This window comes from Haliotis rubra, unplaced genomic scaffold (genome assembly GCF_003918875.1).
Source record: "Haliotis rubra isolate DU_JTF1 unplaced genomic scaffold, ASM391887v1 Scf775, whole genome shotgun sequence".
Classification (NCBI taxonomy): Eukaryota; Metazoa; Mollusca; class Gastropoda; order Lepetellida; family Haliotidae; genus Haliotis; species Haliotis rubra.
Window position 1 is genome coordinate 474,516 of NW_025767496.1, and position 27,939 is coordinate 502,454.

Sequence of the window (27,939 nt, forward strand, 5' to 3'; positions counted from 1 at the left end):
TTGCTGCAAGTATAACAATTTGCGTTTTATTACAATTTACGTCGTAACACCCCTATCTATGTCAGTGTTAGTTATCATGCACCTGTACTGAACAAAAATTATTCATGCATGAAAGAAACAACGCTCCTGTTCTACGGTATTTTTTAAGCTGAGATTTCGAAATTCATCCTCATGTTAATCTCCACATAAGCAGTGTGATCAGTTGATGTAAGTCTAGCAGGATATCCGCTTTGATAAGGAAGTGATACACTAGAAACATGGCCACGCTCGTAATGTCTGGTACGAAGAAATTAGATGAGCATTGAACACCACCTTGTTTGTTTTCAGACAAAAATAGTGAATACTCGAAATTGATTTTTACCTCAAAACGACCAAAATCGTTACTGGATTGAGGTCAGTCAGCGAAACAGTACAAAACTAAAGCCAATAACTCAACTATGATCGCCATATTTAATACATCACCGTCCAATACCCTGTTCATGTTTGATTCAATCAGAGCACCATCAAGCAATGGTGTATACCTCCTTGCAGTATCAGCCCTCCCTGCTCACTAACACAATAGAGGTTGTATTTTCCTGCTATCAAAACACCACTTGAGTGAGTGAGTAGTTTTAAGCCGCTTTTAGCAACATCCGAGCACTATCACGGCTGGGTCACCAGAAATGGGCTTCACACATTGTACCCGTGTGGGCAATCGAACCCGGGCCTTCGGCGTGACGAGCGAACGCTTTAACCACTAGGCTACCCGACCGCCCTACGGCCACTTGAGCATGTACCAAGCTCCAAACACCCCCCTACAACCTACCGCTCCTCAATCATCATGTAGGTGCTGTGGGAGGAATCCGTCACCTTCCACAGAGCACGCCTGTTGTGAAACTGTCACGACGAACAAACTCAAACTAGCAAGCAACATGCCAAACGCTATGTGAGTCACTTTGGGGCACTGGTCATCAAAACACAATCACGAATATCTAAAAATGGGAACTATATTTAAGCCGGTCTGAAGTTTTTGTCACGATGTCTTCCTTCCACTAACACCCAGAAATCAGTCACCGTCACGGTCTGATTGCCTCTTTGAGAGATAAATTGTCTGATATAATGGGTAAGTATAAGTGCTGCATACACCCTTGCCGAATAATGAATAGTAGCTGCGTCACCTCCCGATGTCAATGTCACATGACCGTCGAATTATAGAGCGTGTCGTGGGAGAGGGTTTCAGCATCGTCATGGCCTTGTAGACGGGGTATCAACAAGGAGTTGACGTTTTTTAGAGGCTGCTGCTTGGAGGTGACATCCAACCTGACATACCGAGACTACACTCATCTCCACGCACATATGGATTCACACGGATTCCCCTACACAGACCGGAGGTTCTACACTGACAGGGCAATGTCACAGGTATCCGTGATACTTTAACTCTTTGTTTGTATTGTCTGTGTTTATACAGTTAGCAGTTGAAAACTGTCTCCTTAGAGGAAAATGTACCCAGTTCTCTATGTATGTACATCTGCAGGGATCCCCGGAAAAACAGGTTCCCACTCCCCAATACTTTATTGTCTCACTGTTGAGATGCCCAGGAATAGATCCCCAGTAACCCATGCCTTATTCTCTGTAGGGATTCCGGGACAGAAAAAGTCCCCAGTTCCCCATTCTTGTAACATTTTAGGAATTCGTGGCATACCATTCCTCGAACTCCCCATGCTGGTTTCGTGGAGATCAGTTTCTACCCATTATTTATATTCTCTATGTTTACCCTCTTCCCTGTGCCCTCTCATTCCTTTATTTATCCCCATTCCCCACTCTTCTCTCTACCCTCTGTCTCCACCTTGTCCCATGCCCCTCTCTCTCCTTTATCTCGCCCCATTTGTCGGTCTTCTCACTGTCCTTTTTCTCTACCATACCCCAGTCCACCAGTANCTACCCTTTTATCCACTTTCAGTTGTTTATCTCGCCCCATCTTTATTATGCTGTCCTTCAGTGCATTCGTTGTACCTCTGCCAATAACCCCTATTCACTCGTACCTACATATTATGTAGCATGAGTTATAGCAAAGTTAGACCTTTCTAAAAAGTCTTTCTGTTGACACTTGATTAATGCTCCCGAACCAACCAGGCGTGCCCTGGTGCGACTAATACCTGCTGATCTGTTGATGACATTCCTTGCCTTGGGTTTTGACAGGCTTTACTGAACGAACACTCAACCATAGAACTAGTTAATAACTATAAAGGTTTACATGTTCACTTCACCTCAACCGTACAGGCCATATCAACCAGAATCATACAGTTCATATCAACCAGGACCATACAGTTCATATCAACCAGGCCCATACAGTTCATATCAACCAGTTGTATGTTAGATATATTGATAGGTCATACCTCTACCGTACAGTTCATATCAACCAGTTGTATGCTGGATATCTTGATAGGTCATACCTCTACCGTACAGTTCATATCAACCAGGACCATACAGTTTATATCAACCAGGACCATACAGTTCATATCAACCAGGACCATACAGTTCATATCAACCAGTTGTATGCTGGATATATTGATAGGTCATACCTCTACCGTACAGTTCATATCAACCAGGACCATACAATTCATATCAACCAGTTGTATGTTAGATATATTGATAGGTCATACCTCTACCGTACAGTTCATATCAACCGGTAGTATGCTGGATATCTTGATAGGTCATACCTCTACCGTACAGTTCATATCAACCAGGACCATACAGGCCATATCAACCAGGACCATACAGTTCATATCAACCAGTTGTATGCTAAATATATTGATAGGTCATACCTCTACCGTACAGTTCATATCAACCAGGACCATACAGTTTATATCAACCAGTTGTATGTTAGATATATTGATAGGTCATACCTCTACCGTACAGTTCATATCAACCAGTTGTATGCTGGATATATTGATAGGTCATACCTCTACCGTACAGTTCATATCAACCAGGACCATACAGTTCATATCAACCAGTTGTATGTTAGATATATTGATAGGTCATACCTCTACCGTACAGTTCATATCAACCAGTAGTATGCTGGATATCTTGATAGGTCATACCTCTACCGTACAATTCATATCAACCAGGACCATACTGGCCATATCAACCAGGACCATACAGTTCATATCAACCAGGACCATACAGTTCATATCAACCAGGACCATACAGTTCATATCAACCAGTTGTATGCTGGATATATTGATAAGTCACACCTTAACCATACAGTTCATATGTTCACCAAGTGTATGCTGGATATATTGATCGGTCACACTTCAACCATACAGTTCATATCATCCAGTTATATGTTGGACATATTGATAGGGCATACCTCTGCCGAACAGTTCATATCAACCAGTAGTATGTTGGACATATTCATAGGTCACACCTCAACCATACAGTTTATATCAACCAGTAGTATGTTGGACATATTCATAGGTCATACCTCAACCATGCATTTCATATCAACCAGTAGTATGCTGGATATATTGATAGGTCACACCTCAACCATACGGTTCATCAAGCAATAGTATGTTGGTTTTATTCATAGGTCATACCTCAACCATACAGTTTATATCAACCAGTAGTATGCTGGATATATTGATAGGTCACACCTCAACCATACGGTTCATCAAGCAATAGTATGTTGGTTTTATTCATAGGTCATACCTCAACCATACAGTTTATATCAACCAGTAGTATGCTGGATATATTGATAGGTCACACCTCAACCATACGGTTCATCAAGCAATAGTATGTTGGTTTTATTCATAGGTCATACCTCAACCATGCATTTCATATCAACCCTTAGTATGTTGGGCATATTGATAGGTCATACCTCAAACAAACAGTTCATATCAACCAGTTGTATGCTGGATATATTGATAAGTCACACCTCAACCATACGGTTCATCAAGCAATAGTATGTTGGTTATATTCATAGGTCATACCTCAACCATACAGTTCATATCAACCAGTAGTATGCTGGATATATTGCTAGGTCACACCTCAACCATACAGTTCATATCAACCAGTAGTATGCTGGATATATTGATAGATCCCTACTCAACCATACGGTTCATCAAGCAATAGCATGTTGGTTATATTCATAGGTCATACCGCAACCATACAGTTCATATCAACCAGTTGTATGTTGGATATATTGATAGGTCATACCGCAACCATACAGTTCATATCAACCAGTTGTATGTTGGACATATTGATAGGTCATACCTCAACCATACAGTTCATATCAACCAGTAGTATGTTGGACATATTGATAGGTCATACCTCAACCAGGCAGCTCATATCAACCAGTAGTATGTTGCATAGGTCATACCTCAACCATACAGTTCATATCATCCAGTAGTATGTTGGATATATTGATAGGTCATACCGCAACCATACAGTTCATATCAACCGGTTTGTATGTTGGACATATTGATAGGTCATACCTCAACCAGGCAGTTCATATCAACCAGTTGTATGTTGGACATATTGATAGGTCACACCTCAACCATACAGTTCATATCAGCATTCGTTATATGGATCGATGTTAATAAAACAGGTCATATCATCCAGTAGTTGTTTGAAAGGTATATACATGTAGGTCAGGTGTTACACATATAGCTCATTTCAACCAATGATATACTGGATGTGTTGACAGATCAGTTGTTATTTCAACCAATGATATACTGGATGTGTTGACAGATCAGTTGTTAACTATACTGACGTACAGTTGAAGGTATACATGTGCGTCATGGCATGATGACAGACAACGGCGATTCTAAATGGTTCGTTGATGGTGGGAATTGAATATTAGTTGTACTGTTTCAAGCATTTCGAAATTGTCCAATTAAAATTACTCGAAATTTGCAGAGTTCCAGTGGCAGGTTTACAAACTCTTACACTAATATTCTTAAAGAGTAGTGAGTGAGTTAGTTTTACGCCGCACTCAGCAATATTACAGCTATATGGCGGCGGTCTGTAAATAATCGAGTCTGGACCAGACAATCTAGGGATCAACAGCATGAGGATCGATCTGCGCAATTGGGAACCGATGACATGTGTCAACCAAGTCAGCGATCCTGACCACCCGATCCCGTTAGTCGCCTCTTATGTCAAGCATGGGTTACTGAAGATCAATAGTCTAACCCGGCCCTTCACGAGTATTTTAAAGAGTATGAAATTGGGGTGCCTCATTCTAGAAGATAAGCTCATGTACATTCGATCCCCATATGGTTTGAGAAAACTGGCGTGTGTTTAACACGGAGTCCATAGTAAGGGTTTGTGTACTTCTTTTATGCCGTGTGCTCTGATAATGGGAATTAATCCTTCCTGGAGGTAACCTTTCCATGTGGGTGTATTCACACCGTGCCCTAGTTGTGAACGACACGCACTGTCTCACAAACAACGCAAGAAGATTGGCAAATAATAACTTACAGTCTGACTGCATCTAAATTACCTGCCCGACGGTTACTAGACCTGTAGGCCGTCATACGTCGGCCATTCCAGGTAATTATCATTTGCTTCTTCACCATCATATGAATTGTCACCTGCAAATCAGCTCTCCAGCTATTGACTTCATTTAGGATTTTGTATAGTCGAAAGAGCTCAGAGGAAGGGAAAATAATTTGCTTCATGGACTTTGAAATGCACTTCATCCTTACACAATGCTGAGGAGTTGGGATGATGGAAGACGATATATCCGGGCAATCAGAAAAGCTAACTTGTTTGGCTAAACTAAATCAAGTAGAATGGCCTTCACATGACAATAATTGATGAATATAGAAACACATAATGGATTTTCCTTTCACACTCCATCATTTGAATGAACCAATTGTTACAGTGGAAGTTTTGTTTGCTGTCTCGGTAAATATTTCGTGCCTCCGAGTTGGTTGTCAGTACGATTACTGATGTAACTTAGGGAGATCAGTCCAGGTTGGACGTGCTGCAGCAGTGTTTATACGTCAAGCGTCCTGGTCGCTATGGCAACTACATCTGATATATACATGTAATTGCAACAACACATTATTTCTATTGACCAGATAAAAGGTTAACCTAACTTGGTACTGTCGATGTTTCTTAACAAGAAATGACTAAAAGGTTTAATTGTAATGTATTCTGTTCCATCACAATGTTAGACAATTTCACAGTCACTCATGCGAGCACTCCCGATACATGCAATATATTTACTTAATTCCGTGGATAATACATTAATGATGGCCGCACTGTGATATAGCATCCCAATGAACTAACAGCATAATCGATGTTAGTGACAAACTTAATGATGTATGGTAGAGCTCGTATCACCGCGTGCTGAATAATCACACTACATTCCCTACCTATTAAGGTTTATAGTTTTAAAGTGGAGCGTGGAAAGCTAGGAGCGCTACGGCTGCAGTAACGACTCCCTCGGCTGTGACGTGGTCGTGGTTTTCGCGGCTCCGGAAAACATGGCTATCGGACGACTCTGAACAGGGATGTGGCTGCACTCGTGCTGGGCAGCCATGAATATTTATCATTAACACAATATTTTTTGCTGAATATATATATAAATATGCCTCATCATAGTGATATAATCACTACCACAACGTTGCAAGAGATCGCTTTTTTGGGTTTCGTGAAATATCTTATACTCTATTTGCGTGTGCGAGGACGATATTAAAAAGAGGTGATTAAATAAATAAACTTCAAATTGTAATTCAACACTTCAACAAAATGTATTAATAACGAGGCCTGGATGTATGCTGTACACACATGGCATAGATTTCCCGACACAAATACTGAGCTGTTAACTGGAACAAACAGAAGTGTTAATCAACAAGTAGGAATATTTGATCAACTAATGTACTGATAGTATTGTCTGAATCATTAGTTGAAACCGGTTAATGTTCAACTTTTGTTAACATAATATTAATAGAAATCTGAGTAAAAGGTTTTATCAGATTACTGCGGTAGAAACAAAGGCAACTCAGCTGTGTCGTCACGTTTGTTTTGATATAATTGCTGTCTGTTTGTAATGATACATCTGGGTAGAATCTGTTTGGCAAATCCCACCAAAGCATTTAAGTCAATCAACGCCTAAACTAATGCGTCACGTGACTCGGTGATTTCACCAAGTAGTATCACCGCACGCGCAGACATTTGATAGGTCACATGACCTGTCTGTATGAAGTAGGTGGTGTTTATAAGGAAGATGTATGGTATTGTAACACAAACGCAATTGCGTGTGTCATGGACGGCGCTACCTGGGGACAGAAGGTAGCTCGACGACTCAGCACATCAGTGAGTACCACTGTCTGTCTGGTTACAATTACTTCATGCCATCTTCATTTAGCAGTACTGTGGCATAACATGTATTGGTGTCGCAAAATAAATGTTATTATCCGTTATCGGTACTGTGGCATAACACTTATTGTTGTCGCAAACTAAATGCTATCATCCGTTGTCTATACTGTGGCATAACACTTATTATTGTCGCAAACTAAATGCTATCATCCGTTGTCTATACTGTGGCATAACACTTATTGTTGTCGCAAACTAAATGCTATCATCCGTTGTCTATACTGTGGCATAACATGTATTGGTGTCGCAAAATAAATGTTATCATCCGTTATCTATACTGTGGCATAACATGTATTGGTGTCGCAAACTAAATGCTATCATCCGTTATCTATAGTGTGGCATAACACTTATTATTGTCGCAAACTAAATGCTATCATCCGTTGTCTATACTGTGGCATAACACTTATTGTTGTCGCAAACTAAATGCTATCATCCGTTGTCTATACTGTGGCATAACATGTATTGGTGTCGCAAAATAAATGTTATCATCCGTTATCTATACTGTGGCATAACACTTATTGGTGTCGCAAACTACATGCTATCATCCGTTATCAGTTCTGTGGCATGACACTTATTGTTGTCGCTAATTACGACTTGCCATCATCCGTTACCTTGTTGTGTCAGGCTAACCACGCAACATGACCGCGCTAACCACGCAACATGACAGAAGCAAATAGTAGCTAAGGAAGCAATGTTCAAAGTCTGAGAAATCTCAAATTGAATAATCAGGTTGTAGTTAGTTCAACTCAAGTTTTGTCATGGTTGCGTAACATTGTTTGTATCAAAATATTGATACTGCACTGTATCTCAAGTAGGATGGCAAACGGTTCCTAAATAAAAATAAAAAAATAAAAAAATAATCTTGACACATATTTGTACAATTTTCCATCACATTCTGATTGTCATCTGATTGTTACCGATGCCGTCAGAATTGTCTCCAGAGTTTTAGGATAACAAATACGTATTTCTTTATGTTGTTCGTTTTGGAAATAGTCATTTCTTAGAATGCGGTCTATTGTGGTCTTGATGACAGGGTTCCATTTTCATTTGTGGTCTTGATGAATGGGTTCCATTTTCATTTGACTCTGTGTTACAGATGTCCGGTTCTTACGATCCTCACTACAAGATGCCCAAGTCAGAAGAGAACTCCGAACCGGAAGAGCGCCCGAAGAAAACGGCCAAATCTGTAACCGCCGAGTTTGCGGACATGACATCTATGATGGGCGTCAACTATATCCATCACTCCCGGAGGCTGTGGTCCAAGGGCATTTGGCTCATTATCGTCCTCGGAGGATGTGCAGCGATGCTCTTCCACCTCTCCTACCTGGGTAAGGTGTACTTTCTTTACCCAATTCAGACGAAACTTGAGCTTGGTTTCGACAGCTTGTCATTTCCAGCCGTGACCGTGTGTAACATCAACCCTATCCGGGTCTCCAAGCTGGCTGAGGCCGGCCCTCAGATGCAGGCCCTTATGCAGAATACCAACACTACCAACCTCATCCGGTACCTCAACGTGAGTATGGCTTCCCAAATACAGATTCTTACAAACCGAAACATGAGTCTCATTAACCTATTCAGACAATGACCTAATTTTCAGAAGAAAATGGCATTTACAAATAAATTTTAATTTTAAACTTTAATAACATCGTATTTCTATATTTTGTGACGAGGTTTAGGCAGCATGACCTTAACTAAGACGTCACAGACTGCCCCAGTTTGATGAGGTCGTAAAATGATTCACAATGCACCTGGCTCACTGGTTACACATGTTAAGTGTTTTTTACGCTTATTCAGTGTACAGTCCGTTTGAGTCAGAAACGGACCGATGAATTGCATATTTTATCATTGTACAAAATTGCCACATAAATATATTTGATAAATAGTACACATGTTTATCATTTACTAATACCCAACAGCTTTCTCATATTTGAAAATTTTCCGGACTCCACCAAACAAGTTGTTTAAGAAACTATCATCATTGAAAACGCAAAAGTTGTTATCTGTTGCGGCGGGGTGAAACCGCAGAAACGGAACAGCCAGTCATGGCGGGGACATCTCAAAATCTATTCCGGGAGACCTGTCGGTTCCTCGTCCGTCGTAGTGTCATAGTCACGACTTAAAGGGATGACAAGTGGTGCCACAGTTGCCTGTTGTAAGCCATCCCGAGACCAGTAACCTTGTTCAATGACGTTAGCTACCTTGTTGACACAGTTTTGCCAAGTTTCAGTCGTGATTTTGTTAAGGGATTCCTTAACCAAAACCTCTACGTCACATAATCTAAAAGTTGTGTTTGATCTGGCAACATCTCCTTTGACAATACCCCATATCATTTCAATGGGGTTAAGGTCACAGTGATAGGGTGGAAGTCGCAGAATATCGTGACCCTTACTTTTTATGTAACTGTCAACTTTGTAGAAAGGTTCACCTTTGTGGGTATTTTGATCTCATATAGCTGAGGCTTCGTTGCCTTTGAAGGCCTTGCGATCTGAAATTTGTTGAGCCATAATATCATATCACCTTTTCGACTGTTCGATGTCGGGGCTTTACTGTCGGGGTCCTGCACGCTGTAGTATGGGGCATTGTCCACTACGATAAAAGACTTCTCTGGTAGAGCTGGTACCAACTTGTTTTTAACCCAATCGAGGAAAACCGCACCATTCATCTCGGAATGGTAGTCTCTTTTATCTGTTGACTTTGCCCTGAATACCAAGTCGCAGCCTGGGAGAAAGCCTTTGCTGGAGCAACCAGCATGGAAAATGATTAGTCTCTCTCCTTTCCCTAGAGGCAGCTTTCTACGTGACCCCTTATCACCCCCATCGGGTATCCACTGACTGCTGGCAGTGTGCAAGGCATTGGCCCAGGTCTCGTCCAAGTACACTGGCTCCAACCCTTCCTCGCGCTTCTTCTGTATAACCCTGAGAAAATTATTTCTCAAGCGAACGAAATCAGGGCGTTCACAGAGTACTGACCTATTCTCCCCCCGAAATTTTCTTATAACGATACCCGAAAGAGTGTAAGAGTCGCCAGAGTGTGTACTTTGATACTCTGAGGTTGTGTTCTTGCTTCAAATGCTTTTATAAAATTTTCAGCGACATGTATTTGTTTTCAGAATAGAGCTTGTTGATAGACTGCCTTACAAGGTTCTTTTGAAAGTTGTCCAAATGTTTTAATTTGTGTGATTTTGACACGACCCCTACCTGCTTCGCATCAGCCTCACAATGTTTGCGTTCCAGAACATTTGTCAGTACCCTTGCTGATACTCCTAAAGCTTTTGCTGCCCGCTTACGGAATTTATTAATGGCATAAAATGGTTTGCCCCTTTCGGCTTCAGCAAGGAAAAAAATCGTACACTTTAATCATCAACTGTTTCACGTCAGCATTCAACTTCATTTTTCATCAGGCATGTGTATCCCGTGCACGACGAGATAGTGGCTGTTCCGTTTCCGCGGTTTCACCCCGCCGCAACAGATAACAACTTTTGCGTTTTCAATGATGATAGTTTCTTAAACAACTTGTTTGGTGGAGTCCGGAAAATTTTTATATATAAGAAAGCTGTTGGGTATTAGTAAATGATAAACATGTGTACTATTTGTATTTATGTGGCAATTTTGTACAATGATAAAATTTGCAATTCATCGGTCCGTTTCTGACTCAAACGGACTGTAGTTCTGTAACGCACAATGTGATTGATATATCAAGTCCGTACCAGACCGCCAAACTTTTCTAGCGGGAGAGCCTTGTTTAGAGATTTCCTCGATTTCCAAGTTTCTGTTTGTCGGTGCACGCTGTACAACAGAGCACGCCGCACGACGTGTTTGCAAGGATTATAAGGAGCGTAGTGTTGTAATATACAAGTGCTTGGATGTATCAAATAATACTGATTATGTATCCAGCTAAATGAATTGGTCTCAAATTCTGGACTGGTTATTGTACTAAGTTGCGCAATAGGACGGAGCGCAGTCAAAAGGAAACGACACTGTTGTGTAATCAATGTTTTGACTTGTTTTCTATTGATGAAGTTTGGGCCTTTATTAACGTATGTGTTGTTATATTTTTCCCAGAACACTAATTCAGCCGCAGAACCATCCGCAAGTGGCAGTACCCAAGCATCAGGGACCGGAAGTACCGCAGGATCAGGACCCGGAAGTACCGCAGCATCAGGGGCCGGAAGTACCGTAGCATCAGGGACCGGAAGTAGCCCTCGACCACCAAGTAAGACGTCTATGAAAGTAAATGTCATATACATAACAGAAATATAAGAGGTAAAGCGCTTTCCATAATTATAAGACGTGTCCTTATTTCGACAATTCCACAAGCACGGATGACTCTCAGTAATGGTAATGGGGTGAACGTATCCTGACGTACTACTGCCACCCTTCACAAACAGAGGCATAGAGTTAACCTTTAAAAACCTATCATGAACATATGATACAAGTTTAAATATGGACTAGCAGTGTACATCGTCCTACGCCTATCTACCATAAACCCTTTAAAACCTTAACTAAGGCCTTGAATATTGTAACTCTGATCTTTTGACCAAAATACCCACAGTCTCTTTGACATCTTCAAAGAATACGCCTGCTCAAGTGTACTTCAACCAGTTGTAAACTCCAAAGGCTGGAGCTGATTGAATATTTGACATCAAAGGAAAGTTTACTCGGGAAAGTTCAGGTCACCACTCGTGTCATACAGTCTTTGGATAGCCTTTCGTCAGTTTGAATATTTTATGCAGAGATCTATAAGTATGAAGAGATATGGCGGTTTCGCTTGGCTAGGCTTGACCCCTAATGAACGTCAGAAGTTAAAAATGAAGAGCATGTATGTTGACCATGTTTAGTGACAAATGGCCCGTAGATGAAGGAATGTAGTTCGTGTGTGATGCTTGATAGTGCAGAGGGTACAGAGTACCTAATGCTAAGGTACAGAGTAGACCGGACCGTGGACAATGCCCCTGTCTGACAGCGTGAGGTCGGAGGTTCGATCCTACGTCTGCGTAATACCGGAGGATGATAAAATATGCCATTCTCGGCCAGTCAGATGGGAAGTACTATAGAGGTTACAACATGGAAAGTCAATGCGCTAGGACTATACAACCAGCCTCAGTCCGATACAGTATTGTTCCGTATATCTAGTTTACTCAGTTCCAAGATGGTGTTACCATGTGTATGTGTCCACAGGTAGCTCCGGCAAGCGAAGACGTAAACGTTATTTGGACGATTTTAAAGTTAACGTCACAAACTCCTACGTCAACATCTCTGACACCATCAATAACGACTTCAATGACCAATGGCAAAAAGAATCACCAAGAACGACAGAATCTGAAATTGAGCATGAATTTGAAGACCTGTACAGTAAGATACCAAGGTAATGCACCAAACGAACCATCGCCACTGACTTAAGAGTGTCCCTGTCTGAATACTGTATTCTCTGTTTTCCTGATAGAGCTAAACATGTGGTGTCCTTGTATAAATACTCTGTCCCCAGCATTTCCCACAGACCTAAAAGTCTCCTTCCGTCAATACAATATTCCCTTTACTCACTACAGACCTGAACGTCTCCTTCCTTCTATACAATATTCCCTTTACTCACTACAGACCTGAACGTCTCCTTCCTTCTATACAATATTCCCTTTACTCACTACAGACCTGAACCTCTCCTTCCCTCAATACAATATTCCCTTTACTCACTACAGACCTGAACGTCTCCTTCCCTCAATACAATATTCCCTTTACTCACTACAGACCTGAACGTCTCCTTCCCTCAATACAATATTCCCTTTACCCACTACAGACCTGAACGTCTCCTTCCGTCAATACAATATTCCCCTTACTCACTACAGACCTGAATGTCTCCTTCCGTCAATACAATATTCCCTTTACTCACTACAGACCTGAACGTCTCCTTCCTTCTATACAATATTCCCTTTACTCACTACAGACCTGAACGTCTCCTTCCGTCAATACAATATTCCCTTTACTCACTACAGACCTGAACGTCTCCTTCCTTCTATACAATATTCCCTTTACTCACTACAGACCTGAACGTCTCCTTCCTTCTATACAATATTCCCTTTACTCACTACAGACCTGAACGTCTCCTTCCCTCAATACAATATTCCCTTTACTCACTACAGACCTGAACGACTCTTTCCGTCAATACAATATTCCTTTACTCACTACAGACCTGAACATCTCCTTCCGCCAATACAATATTCCCTTTACTCACTACAGACCTGAACGTCTCCTTCCCATTACCAAGGTAATGAACCAAATATTCCCTTTACTCACTACAGACCTGAACGTCTCCTTCCGTCAATACAATATTCCCTTTAGTCACTACAGACCTGAACGTCTCCTTCCCATTACCAAGGTAATGAACCAAATATTCCCTGTACTCACTACAGACCTGAACCTCTCCTTCCCTCAATACAACCTTCCCTTTAGTCACTACAGACCTGAACGTCCCCTTTCTTCAGTACAATATTCCCTTTACTCACTACAGACCTGAACGTCCCCTTTCTTCAGTACAATATTCCCTTTACTCACTACAGACCTGAACGTCCCTTTCTTCAGTACAATATTCCCTTTACTCACTACAGACCTGAACGTCCCCTTTCTTCAGTACAATATTTCCATTACTCACTACAGACCTGAACGTCTCTTCTTTCTTCAGTACAATATTCCCTTTACTCACTACAGACCTGAACGTCCCCTTTCTTCAGTACAATATTCCCTTTACTCACAACAGACCTGAACGTCCCTTTCTTCAGTACAATATTCCCTTTACTCACTACAGACCTGAACGTCCCTTTCTTCAGTACAATATTCCCTTACTCACTACAGACCTAAACGTCTCTTCCCCCTCAATACAATATTCCCTTTACTCCCACTCACAGACCTGAACGTCTCCTTTCTTCAGTACAATATTCCCTTTACTCACTACAGACCTGAACGTCCCTTTCTTCAGTACAATATTCCCTTTTACTCACTACAGACCTGAACGTCCCCTTTCTTCAATACAATATCCCCCTTTACTCATTACTCACAGACCTGAACGTCCCCTTTCTTCAGTACAATATTCCCTTTACTCACTACAGACCTGAACGTCCCCTTTCTTCAGTACAATATTCCCTTTACTCACTACAGACCTGAACGTCTCCTTCCCTCAGTACAACATTCACTTTAGTCACTACAGACCTGAACGTCCCCTTTCTTCAATACAATATTCCCTTTACTCACTACAGACCTGATCCTCTCCTTCGATCAATACAATATTCCCTTTACTCACCACAGACCAGCACGTCTCCTTCTCTGAATACAATATACCTATAGACAGACAGACATTTTATTCAGTGAAAGGCCTCCGGCCCATAATATAATCATGAAAATATGTAACACATCAGCGCATATTTACAGTATTTACAGTTTGTGTTTCTTGTTTATATGATATAAGAATAAACATACTTTTGTTATCATATCCCTATTTTCACTCTGTAGAATAGATATAAAATTTATCATTGTGGGGAAGTTACTAAAATATTTCTTAAGATATTTATTCCTGATACTAGAGTATGCCTCAAACACATCCAATACATGCCATTCATCTTCAATTAATACAATACCATTAGATTTACAGTATAGACAGTACCTTTCATTATAGTTCATACCAGAATATCTGCCCCTTTCCACGGCTTTCAATATACCTATATGAATACAATATTCCCTTTATTCACTACAGATATAAACGTATCAAACTTGGACACCAGCTGAGGGATCTTGTGGTGAAGAGTTCCTTTGCCGGAAGAACAGTGAAAAACAAGTAGGTTCGGTCACCAAAATAACAACAGACCAGTGAGGATAGGTATAAGAGCAGCCTTTGACTCGTCTCTTGTGTCGGGTAACTTTATAAGGGACCTCTCGTAACATTTGCTCGATGTTGTAAGAGGCTTCGCTAAAAGGTCAAAGGCGCCGACAGTACTGTATCAGGCGATAAAGTACACTTTTTGCATGACGTCACACTATAATGACGCCATTACGCCATTCGCGGCCACCTCGTTATCAAACGTACCCTTGGTAACCTACATCACGATGCATGTCACATCATAGGCGGATCCAGAGGGGGGGTGCAGGGGTGCGCACCCCCCTTTCGTGCTGAAAGTTTGTTACATGACCATTGAAACTCGGGTAAAAATGAAGTGTGCACCCCTCCTTTTCCCAATAGTGTGCACCCCCCCTTTCTCAAAAAGCTGTATCCGCCCCTGCACATGTCATTATCTCATAGCACTATGTTTCTCGGTTTGCAGTTGCGTCACTCGGCAAACATCACTGGTGAAAACATTAGGTCTGTCCTTTTCGACTAAACACATGTCTCAGCTCGATTCACAATTAAACACCGATACAGCCATGTTCGCTAACAAAGCCTATGTCCACAGTCCCAGAATGCATCCGTGGAAGGTCGGGTGACAAACCTGTTTCGTCTCGAAGTTCTAAACTTACGTTGGTAGTAGAAATGCGACGTTCATATTTGCCCCATATGGTTTACGATAATCACGGACGTAATTATCATAATATAGAGAAGATCTTTAATCCGAACGTAAACCGTTATCACACTGTTTATCAGCTGTTTTCCTGGGAACGCGTGTCTTAACGTGGGGGAAAGAAGCGTCAATAGAACAGCACGTCAGTTAGCCCTGAACGAGGATTGTCAATTTAGACGCAGACACCGTCGCTTTCCTGTTTGTTTTCTGTTTTGATTAATCGTGTTTGAGTATTAAATTTGGCATCTTAGAAAAGAAATACAGTTCGCTCTACCCCCCAGACTAAGTAAACTTTGGGTCAGTATTATTCGTTACACTGCTATACTGTGGAAAAAGCCTAGTAGAAGGTCGCGTCAGCTAACCTTTTCAATTGACCAATCAGAACACAGCTTACCAAATCGCGAAAGTTGACATCCGCACATACCTTTTGAACTTTTACCTCGAAAAGGTTTGTACCCGAACGATTCCAATGCTTCCGAGTAATGCACCTGGAGCACGTCACAACAGTGAGTGAACAGTCGCTGAAAATAGCGTTTTTGTCAATATTCAAGGATGTCAGCTTGCGGAAACATGAGCTAATGGTAACCATATCATCAGAAGCCCCTAAGCATATATACTGCCGTTCAAATATATGTGTTTTATGCGGATTTTCGTTTTTTGAGAGATCAGTGTCAGTGACCGGGAAATTTGGTTTAGTCCCGCCGAACCCTAAACAGTAGCCGTTATCTGATTGGTTAAATCCGTTCGATCGTCTCGCATTTGATTGCACGGTCACAGGTCGCTCAAAGGTTAGCTGACGCGACCTTCTACTAGGGTTTGTTAGACTCAGTATAGCAGTGTAACGAAAAATACTGAGCCTATGTTTACTTAGACTGCTCCACCCCCATGTATAGTGTAGTAAAGTGTGTTTGGAAGATGTGACGTGGAAAGGATTTCAGGGAGAAAGGCATTATGTCTTGTAAGAGTGCTCGACATATTATATTTAACATATGGTTTTCAGTAACTACCTCATCCACCACTCCATGACCTACGGGAACTGTTTCACCCTGGAGTACCCGGACTTTATCAGCCGGAAGAGTGGACCTGATGACGGTGAGTAGCATTAGTTATTTGTTGGTGCACAGGTCATAGTTACCAGTAACCGGAAGTGTGGACCTGAAGACGTTGCATTCCGTAATGGCTGGTGCACAGGTCATAGTTACCAGTAACCGGAAGTGTGGACCTGAAGACGTTGCATTCCTTAATGGTTGGTGCACAGGTCATAGTTACCAGTAACCGGAAGTGTAGACCTGAAGACGTTGCATTCGTTAATGGCTGGTGCACAGGTCATAGTTACCAGTAACCGGAAGTGTAGACCTGAAGACGTTGCATTAGTTAATGGCTGGTGCACAGGTCATAGTTACCAGTAACCGGAAGAGTGGACCTGAAGACGTTGCATTCGTTAATGGTTGGTGCACAGGTCATAGTTACCAGTAACCGGAAGTGTAGACCTGAAGACGTTGCATTCGTTAATGGCTGGTGCACAGGTCATAGTTACCAGTAACCGGAAGAGTGGACCTGAAGACGTTGCATTCCTTAATGGTTGGTGCACAGGTCATAGTTACCAGTAACCGGAAGTGTAGACCTGAAGACGTTGCATTCGTTAATGGCTGGTGAACAGGTCATAGTTACCAGTAACCGGAAGAGTGGACCTGAAGACGTTGCATTCGTTAATGGCTGGTGCACAGGTCATAGTTACCAGTAACCGGAAGAGTGGACCTGAAGACGTTGCATTCGTTAATGGCTGGTGAACAGGTCATAGTTACCAGTAACCGGAAGAGTGGACCTGAAGACGTTGCATTCGTTAATGGCTGGTGAACAGGTCATAGTTACCAGTAACCGGAAGAGTGGACCTGAAGACGTTGCATTCGATAATGGCTGGTGAACAGGTCAGAGTTACCAATAACCGTAGGAGTCGACCTGATGACGGTGAGTAGCATTATGTAGCTGAGTAAGCGAGGCACCTGCCGTGTGGATCAATGTAAAGATGACAGTCTGAGTGAATGTGACACCTACCAGTTGTATAAGTACAACATAGCTACTGGGAGCATGTTTCGTGACTCTTTATATTCTGCCTCAGGTGTTGAGATGGTGTTGTTCCTGGAGAACTACGAATATCTACGTGGCTGGACAAACGGCAATGGCGCTCACCTGGTTGTTCACGACAAGAGCACCGTGCCCCTTCTTGAACAGAACGGGGTTGCAATATCGGGAGGAACAGAGACGTTTATCGGCCTCAAGAGGGTAACCAACTATAGTCCATATACCTCAACATGAACTTCTTACATATACATAAATTACTAATAAATAAAAGGTTCCGACATGGGCAATAGGTGTGTTAGGTTGGGGTGGTGTGTGTGTGTGTGCGTGCGTGCGTGCGTGCGTGCGTGTGTGTGTGCGTGCGTGCGTGCTCGCGCGCAATGGCTAACGTCCGTTACCATTCAATATCCATGATTGTCCGATGTCACAAATGACACAGTCCTTTGGGCAGTGTTTTTATACCTCAGTCCGCTCTGGTTAAACTGAACTATTTCCAATTTATATCGAAATGACTGTACGGCTATATTCACGCTGTAACACCAACTACGTACAGGTAAACATCCAGCGCCTCGGTCGACCCTATGGATACTGTGATGACGGCATACAGTTCAAAAGGGACTTTAACGTCACATACACACGACAGGTGAGATGATACAGACTAATCCCCCCAATTCATCATAAATATTTCTCCGATAAAGCTAGTTAAAAATGAACCATTATGCGATCAAGCCATTAGTGGTAGTGCAGTGATGTCAGTAAATCAGGAACCAGTCTGGGAATAATTAATATCCCCAAATGTTGCTGCCTCCCCCGGAGTGCTTCCTCTCGTACCTGTGTTTGTATGCACGTTGCAGGCCTGTCAGGACTACTGCCTCGTGCGCCTCATCGTGAACGCATGTGGATGCTATGACGGTCGAGAGGGGGATATGAACAGGATATTTCATCTGTCGGACGCCCATAGTGACTGCAAGAATCAGTCAGGTAAAACTGTATATCGAATTGAAGTGAATGATGCTGTACGCCGCAACCCATTAGCTGAAAGCATAGGCAAATACGCATGACATGATCATAATCACTCTAACTAAAGTAAATTCAAAGGTCATTTGTCCCACTATGGCGATAAGAATTCGTCCTGTATGAATGAAGTAGGTTATGTCCTCAGACAGAGGAATCTATGAATGTGGCTGTGTATTGTCCTCATACAGAGGAATCCATGAAGGCGGGACGCTGTGTATTGTCCTAAGACAGAGGAATTCATGATGGCGGTAGTGTATTGTCCTCAGACAGAGGAATCCATGAAGGCAGTTAGTGTGTTGTCCTCAAACAGAGGAATCCATGAAGGTGGTAGTGCACTGTCCTCAGACAGAGGAATCAATGAATGTGGTAGTGTATTTTCCTCAGACTGAGGAATCCATGAAGGTGGTAGTGTATTGTCCTCAGACAGAGGAATCCATGAAGGCGGTAGGTATTGTCCTCAGACTAAGGAATCCATGAAGGTGGTAGTGTATTGTCCTCAGACAGAGGAATGCATCAAGGTGGTAGTGTATTGTCCTCAAGCAGAGGAATCCATGAAGGTGGTAGTGTATTTTCATCGGACTGAGGAATCCATGAATGTGGTAGTGTATTGTACTCAGACTAAGGAATCCATGAAGGTGGTAGTGTATTGTACTCAGACTAAGGAATCCATGAAGGTGGTAGTGTATTGTCCTCAGACAGTGGAATCCATGAAGGTGGTAGTGTATTGTCCTCAGACTGAGGAATCCATGAAGGTGGTAGTGTATTGTCCTCAGACAGTGGAATCCATCAAGGTGGTAGTGTATTGTCCTCAGACTGAGGAATCCATGAAGGTGGTAGTGTATTGTACTCAGACTAAGGAATCCATGAAGGTGGTAGTGTATTGTTCTCAGAGGAATCCATGAAGGTGGTAGTGTATTGTCCTCAGACAGTGGAATCCATGAAGGTGGTAGTGTATTGTCCTCAGACAGTGGAATCCATGGAGGTGGTAGTGTATTATACTCAAACAAAGGAATCCATGAAGGTGGTAGTTTATTATACTCAAACAGGGGAATCCATGAAGGTGGCAGTATATTATACTCAAACACAGGAATCCATGAAGGTGGTAGTGTATTGTCCTCAGACTGAGGAATCCATGAAGGTGGTAGTGTATTGTCCTCAGACTGAGGAATCCATGAAGGTGGTAGTGTATTGTCCTCAGACTGAGGAATCCATGAAGGTGGTAGTGTATTGTCCTCAGACTGAGGAATCCATGAAGGTGGTAGTGTATTGTCCTCAGACTGAGGAATCCATAAAGGTGGTAGTTTATTGTCCTCAGACAAAGGAATCCATGAAGGTGGTAGTTTATTATACTCAAACAGGGGAATCCATGAATGTGGTAGTGTATTATACTCAAACAGGGGAATCCATGAAGGTGGTAGTGTATTGTCCTTAGACAGAGGAATCCATGAAGGTGGTAGTGTATTGTCCTCAGACAGAGGAATCCATGAAGGTGGTAGTGTATTGTCCTCAGACAGAGGAATCCATGAAGGTGGTAGTGTATTGTCCTCAGACAGAGGAATCCATGAAGGTGGTAGTGTATTGTCCTCAGACTGAGGAATCCATGAAGGTGGTAGTGTATTGTCCTCAGACTGAGGAATCCATGAAGGTGGTAGTGTATTGTCCTCAGACTGAGGAATCCATGAAGGTGGTAGTTTATTGTCCTCAGACAAAGGAATCCATGAAGGTGGTAGTTTATTATACTCAAACAGGGGAATCCATGAATGTGGTAGTGTATTATACTCAAACAGGGGAATCCATGAAGGTGGTAGTGTATTGTTACTCTCGGACAGAGGAATCCATGAAGTCACTAGTCCATAGAATAATGGATCCACATCCGATTTAGTTCTCCAATATGAGGGTCTGTGGACGAGTTAGTGTATTGTTCTCAAACATGAGGGTCTGTAGACGAGGTAGTGTATTGTTTCTCCAACATGAGGGTCTGTAGACGAGGTAGTGTATTGTCCATAGACTGAGGGACCTACATACGAGGTAGTGTTCTGTTCTCAAACATGAGGGTCTGTAGACGAGGTAGTGTATTTTTCTCCAACATGAGGGTCTGTAGACGAGGTAGTGTATTGTCCATAGACTGAGGGACCTACATACCAGGTAGTGTATTGTCCACAGACATGAGGAATCCATGAAGGTGGTAGTGTATTGTCCTCAGCCAGGAATCCATGAATGTGGGAAATATTGTATATATCCAGGAAGGCAGTTAGTTTGTTGTCCTCAACAGAGGAATCCAAGAAGGTGGTAGTGTATTATACTCAAACAGGGGAATCCATGAAGGTGGTAGTGTATTGTCCTTAGACTGAGGAATCCATGAATGTGGTAGTGTATTGTCCTCAGACAGAGGAATCCATGAATGTGGTAGTGTGTTGTCCTCAACAGAGGAATCCATGAAGGTGATAGTGTATTATACTCAGACAGAGGAATCCATGAATGTGGTAGTGTGTTGTCCTCAACAGAGGAATCCATAAGGTGGTAGTGTATTATACTCAGACATTGTTCTCCAACATGTGGTAGTGTATTATACTCAGACAGAGGAACCATGAAGGGGGTAGTGTATTGTCCTCAAACAGAGGAATCCATGAGAGGTGGTAGTGTATTATACTCAAACAGGGTTCTCCATGAAGGTGGTAGTGTATTGTCCTCAGACAGAGGAATTAACATGAGGTCACTAGTCCATAGAGTAAGGGATCTACATCCGATGTAGTGTATTGTTATCAAACATGAGGGTCTGTAGACGAGTGTAGTGTATTGTTCTCCAACATGAGGGTCTGTATGAGAGGAGTGAGGTAAGTGTGGGAAACATTGTTCTCAACATGAGGGTCTGTATGAGACGAGGTATTGTACATTGTTCTCAAACATGAGGGTCTGTATGAGAGGAGGATATTAACCTGTGGGAAACATTGTTCTCTCCAACATGAGGGTCTGTAGACGAGGTAGTGATATTAACCTGTGGGAAACATTGTTCTGTCAACATGAGGGTCTGTATGACGAGGATGATATTAACCTGTGGGAAACATTGTTCTCCAACATGAGGGTCTGTATGGGAGGAGTGATATTAACCTGTGGGTATTGTCAACATAGGGTCTGTATGAGGAATGAGTGATATTAACCTGTGGGAAACATTGTTCTCCAACATGAGGGTCTGTATGAGAGGAGTGATATTAACCTGTGGGAAACATTGTTCTGTCAACATGAGGGTCTGTATGAGAGGAGTGATATTAACCTGTGGGAAACATTGTTCTCCAACATGAGGGTCTGTATGAGAGGAGTGATATTAACCTGTGGGAAACATTGTTCTCCAACATGAGGGTCTGTATGAGAGGAGTGATATTAACCTGTGGGAAACATTGTTCTCCAACATGAGGGTCTGTATGAGAGGAGTGATATTAACCTGTGGGAAACATTGTTCTGTCAACATGAGGGTCTGTATGAGAGGAGTGATATTAACCTGTTGGAAACATTGTTCTGTCAACATGAGGGTCTGTATGAGAGGAGTGATATTAACCTGTGGGAAACATTGTTCTGTCAACATGAGGGTCTGTATGAGAGGAGTGATATTAACCTGTGGGAAACATTGTTCTGTCAACATGAGGGTCTGTATGAGAGGAGTGATATTAACCTGTGGGAAACATTGTGTTCATTGTTCTCCAACATGAGGGTCTGTATGAGAGGAGTGATATTAACCTGTGGGAAACATTGTTCTGTCAACATGAGGGTCTGTATGAGAGGAGTGATATTAACCTGTGGGAAACATTGTTCTCCAACATGAGGGTCTGTATGAGAGGAGTGATATTAACCTGTGGGAAACATTGTTCTCCAACATGAGGGTCTGTATGAGAGGAGTGATATTAACCTGTGGAAACATTGTTCTCCAACATGAGGGTCTGTATGAGAGGAGTGATATTAACCTGTGGGAAACATTGTTCTCCAACATGAGGGTCTGTATGAGAGGAGTGATATTAACCTGTTGGAAACATTGTTGTCCAACATGAGGGTCTGTATGAGAGGAGTGATATTAACCTGTGGGAAACATTGTTCTCCAACATGAGGGTCTGTATGAGAGGAGTGATATTAACCTGTGGGAAACATTGTTCTCAACATGAGGGTCTGTATGAGAGGAGTGATATTAACCTGTGTAAGCATTGGAAACATTGTTCTACACAACATGAGGGTCTGTATGAGAGGAGTGATATTAACCTGTGAGTATTCCTTTCTTCCTTTCCCTTTGGAAACATTGTTCTCTGTCAACATGGTCTACATCAAAAAGTGTGGCCTTTACGTAATATTAACTCACTCACTCACTCTCAGTTGTTAGAACGCTTTGCCTAGGTCTTTGGCGCAGCTGCTTGTGCTGCAAAAGAGTTCATTTTGCCTTGCCATGACGTGTTGGTTCAGATCCGGATGTATCACAGTAGATCCACAGTTTGTCCAGCTGCTGCCAGATGTTGATTCTACGTTCATCTGTTTCAGCAAGTCCTGGTGGAGGCGATATGTGCTAAGTCGGATGAGGAACACTGCAAGAGACTACGGCGATATGATGGCTACCAGCTGTCGTAAGTACAACGTTGTCCAACTGATTGTTATAGAAAAGTAGGATACTGTCATACACTAACAGGAAAACCGTAACTGTGCTTCATATAAAGTGTTGTGTATGTTGTCATTGAAAAACAAACATATCTCAAATCATTGCAATGATCAATGTTTTATCAAATACATAACCCATAACTGGTGACAGAGCGATATACCCTACAAGAATGATGTCATATACTTGATGAAAGCGGACAGAGCGACGTGCGCTACAAGAGGGATGGTCATGCCTGATGATAGGGGACAGAGAAACGTGCCCTACAAGATGAATTGTCATACCTGCTGACATGGGTCAGAGCGACGTGCCCTACAAGAAGGATGTCGTCCCTGATGACAGGAGACAGAGCGACAGACCCTACAAGAAGAATGTCATACCTGATGACACGGAACAGAGCGACGTGCCCTACAAGAGTGATAATCATACCTGAAGACAGGAGATAGAGGGACGTGCCCTACGAGAAGGATGTCATACCTGATGACAGGGTGCAGGGCGACGTACCCTACAAGAGGGATAGTTGTGATACACGTTCATACCATAATAACTACATTTGCACTACCAAACTGACGTGTACAATTGACGAAAGCAGTCTGTCGCAGTCTTATGACACCAATGCCTATCAATCTTAGATTCCATCCCCGTGTACAATCATGATGAAGACGTTGATACATCGATGTATGTATAAGGTGCAAAATATGACGTACATATGTCTTGTTGGGTTACAATCTTGAATCTTGAAGCTAAGATACGAACATTGACTATTAAAATCATACGATATCCAGAAATGTTGCCCAGCCATTTAGTGCACACTAGGAACTTCCGTGTGCGATCGATGCATTGTTTCTGATCGGTCTTGCCTTGCTTATTGTTGCTCAGATGATGATTCATATACTGGAGTGAGTGAGTATGGTTTTAAGCCGCTTTTAGCAGTATTCCAGCAATATCAAGGCGAGGGACACCAGGAATGGGCCTCACACATTGTACCCATATGGGGAATCGAACCCGGGTCTTTGGCGTGACGAGCGAATGCTTTAACCACCAGGCTACCCCGCCGCCCCTCATACACTGGAGCTATTATTAAGATCATATTTTTTTACAGACAAAACTTCATAAAACTCAACATATATTACGAAGATCTCAACTACGAAAACATCACTGAGGATGCGGATTATGCGGTAAGTGTTTGTGTGGAACTGCATTGTCATTGTTTATTATTGGTGAGGCGAGATAAGCGCCTTGATGGTATGTTGAAATTGCCAATCACGCATGTCATTCAAATGCTCTTTATCAATCTTCCACATATTAATTATATTATCCACTCCATTAATGGTGTACACTCTGCAGTCACTGTACACCAAGTACCCACATTCTGTCTTATCCCTGTACACCAAGTACCCACATTCTATCTTATCCCTGTACACCGATTACCCAAATTCTATCTTGTCCTTGTACACCGAGCATCCACATTCTGTCTTGTCCCTGTACACCGATTACCCACATTCTATCTTGTCCCTGTACACCGATTACCCAAATTCTATCTTGTCCTTGTACACCGAGCATCCACATTCTATCTTGTCCCTGTACACCTAGTACCCACATTCTATCTTGTCCCTGTACACTGAGTAGCCACATTCTATCTTGTCCCTGTACACCGAGTACCCAAATTCTATCTTGTCCTTGTACACCGAGCATCCACATTCTATCTTGTCCCTGTACACCAAGTACCAACATTCTATCTTGTCCCTGTACACCGAGTACCCACATTCTGTCTTATCCCTGTACACCGAGTAGCCACATTCTGTCTTATCCCTGTACACCGAGTACCCACATTCTATCTTGTCCCTGTACACCGAGTACCCACATTCTGTCTTATCCCTGTACACCTAGTACCCACATTCTATCTTGTCCGTGTACACCTAGTACCCACATTCTATCTTGTCCCTGTACACCGAGTACCCACATTCTATCTTGTCCCTGTACATCTAGTACCCACATTCTATCTTGTCCCTGTACACCTAGTACCCACATTCTATCTTGTCCCTGTACACCTAGTACCCACATTCTATCTTGTCCCTGTACACCTAGTACCCATATTCTATCTTGTCCCTGTACACCGAGTACCCACATTCTATCTTGTCCCTGTACACCAAGTACCCACATTCTATCTTGTCCCTGTACACCAAGTACCCACATTCTATCTTGTCCCTGTACACCTAGTACCCACATCCTATCTTGTCCCTGTACACCTAGTACCCACATTCTATCTTGTCCCTATACACCGAGTATCCACATTTTATATATTGTCCCTGTACACCTAGTACCAAAATTCTATCTTGTCCCTGTACACCTAGTACCCACATTCTATCTTGTCCCTGTACACCTAGTACCCACATTCTATCTTGTCCCTGTACACCTAGTACCCAAATTCTATCTTGTCCCTGTACACCGAGCACCCAAATTTTGCCTTGTCCCTGTAGGGCATGTCGTCTTGGTTACCTCGGTATAGTCCGGATAGCGTCGGTAATCTCCATAATTTTAGTAATCGCAGTACTAGTGTTAGTAATCGAGATAGTTTCAGTAATCTCACTAGTCTTTGTTATGTCGGTAGTCTAAGTAATCTACTTAGTCATAGTAATATCGATAGTCTTTGTGATATCGGTAATATTAGTAATCTCCATAGTGTTAGTAATCTCGATACTCTTAGTAATATCTGTTTTCTCAGTAATCACTCTCGGCAGTCTCTCTGGCCTACATAGTCTCGGTCGTTCCGCCTGTAACGGTAGTTTCGAACGCTCCGCTTGTCCAAAAGTCATGTGAAAGAGTAGCACGATATCAGACCATATCACCAATACTATTTCTGTTTGAACCATAACTAAGATCCAGACAGGTAAACAGGGGGGTTCCAGGATTTTGGTGAAAGGGGGTGCAAATACATCATGACGTCCAACGGTTAGGGGTAGATGCTCCTCTGGGAATCTCTTTCGAGGGACAGGGGGGATGCGCATATCCTCTCTGGATCCGCCCATGGGTAAATCGATGATACAGAGTTAGATATGACCAGATTTTCCTGTCACAGAAGTTTGTGTTCCATGTCTGTCATATATTTATTTTTACTTCCAGGATGCCCAGTTCCTGTCCGACATCGGTGGGACGCTAGGGTTGTGGATTGGCTTGTCTGTCATCAGTGTCTTTGAGGATTGGACAGTTTTCGGGAGCTCATTGGCGTATGCTGCCAAGCTAAGGGCAGCACAGATTCCCGGAAAACGACACCACGCGTGCGCAGTGAGCCATCCACGGACAGGCCACGTTACCCGTGACAACCCGCCTCGCTCTGAGTACGGTCGTAAACAAAATGGCGACTACCTTGGGAGCTATGGCTACAAGTAGCACCCGACCCAGACGTGTTCGGATCTTTAAAAGAAGACAATGCCACCTTGAAACCTACAGTCCAAATCTGGTTTCACAGGTTTAGTTACATTGACGGGTCACTGTGGAGGTCGATTCCCAACACAGGTACAATATGAAGCTCATTTCCTCTTGTGATAGTGCTGGAATTGTGACGTAAGAACAAGAACACTCACTGATTCAAACATTTCTTCAGACATTGGGAAAGTTTCTGATACAATGCTCTAGTTGAAGATTTTATTCAGCTTCCTGTAATTCTGGTAGTGAACACTTTACCCGATTCCCTCAAACAGCAACTGTTCACACCGGGAATATTCTTCATCCAACTCAAATCCGTGTGGATTTCGCTGTTTGTTGTCTCGGGAGTATAAATGGGGAGTCTGGATTTTGGAGAGTTGTTACATTGAGATCACACCATTCACTTGTGCCACCAGACTGTCAGATTCACTTTAGCTGCATACATGTCATGTTCATATCAGTGACAAGCAAACCACTAGTGCAATAAACAATGGACGCACACAGACCAGTGTATCGGTGTTTTTACCTGTTTAGCTACTTCCCCAATGGTATTGCTTGCTCCAAATACTAAGATTTATATAATATCACAACGCGCAACCACGCGCTCCCACATGTAAAATTCAGTGTGAGTTTAACGTACGACCACGATCTAAACGAGTGGCTATATACTGTAGGTACACCCACCCAATGGATGCAAATCACTCAGAGAGAGCACCTAAACGTACATTGACTAAAGACCTACGCATTGAAACGATTGTATTTCAGCAATCAAGATCACTTTGCGCATTTTCAAATTTTACACACTGTCCTTTTGTCAATTTTTGACGATTATGATGATGTAAAATAAATAGTCTTTCACATTTTTATTATTTACACCAGGTGTGGA

The 27,939-nt window shown here is 42.4% G+C and overlaps 1 protein-coding gene across 1 annotated transcript; it reads left to right on the forward strand.

Annotated features, from left to right (window-relative positions):
* Nucleotides 1-1,293: 1,293 nt before the first annotated feature.
* LOC124260777 (amiloride-sensitive sodium channel subunit beta-like) lies at nucleotides 1,294-27,017 on the forward strand. Its single transcript, XM_046695096.1, has 14 exons — nucleotides 1,294-1,398; nucleotides 8,462-8,878; nucleotides 11,427-11,496; nucleotides 11,545-11,577; nucleotides 12,543-12,729; nucleotides 15,103-15,183; nucleotides 16,902-16,993; nucleotides 18,021-18,184; nucleotides 18,534-18,623; nucleotides 18,835-18,961; nucleotides 19,308-19,441; nucleotides 23,516-23,598; nucleotides 24,730-24,805; nucleotides 26,751-27,017. The coding sequence occupies exons 1-14, from the start codon at nucleotides 1,336-1,338 to the stop codon at nucleotides 27,015-27,017; spliced, it is 1,884 nt and encodes a 627-aa protein (XP_046551052.1). The 5' UTR covers nucleotides 1,294-1,335.
* Nucleotides 27,018-27,939: the final 922 nt, after the last annotated feature.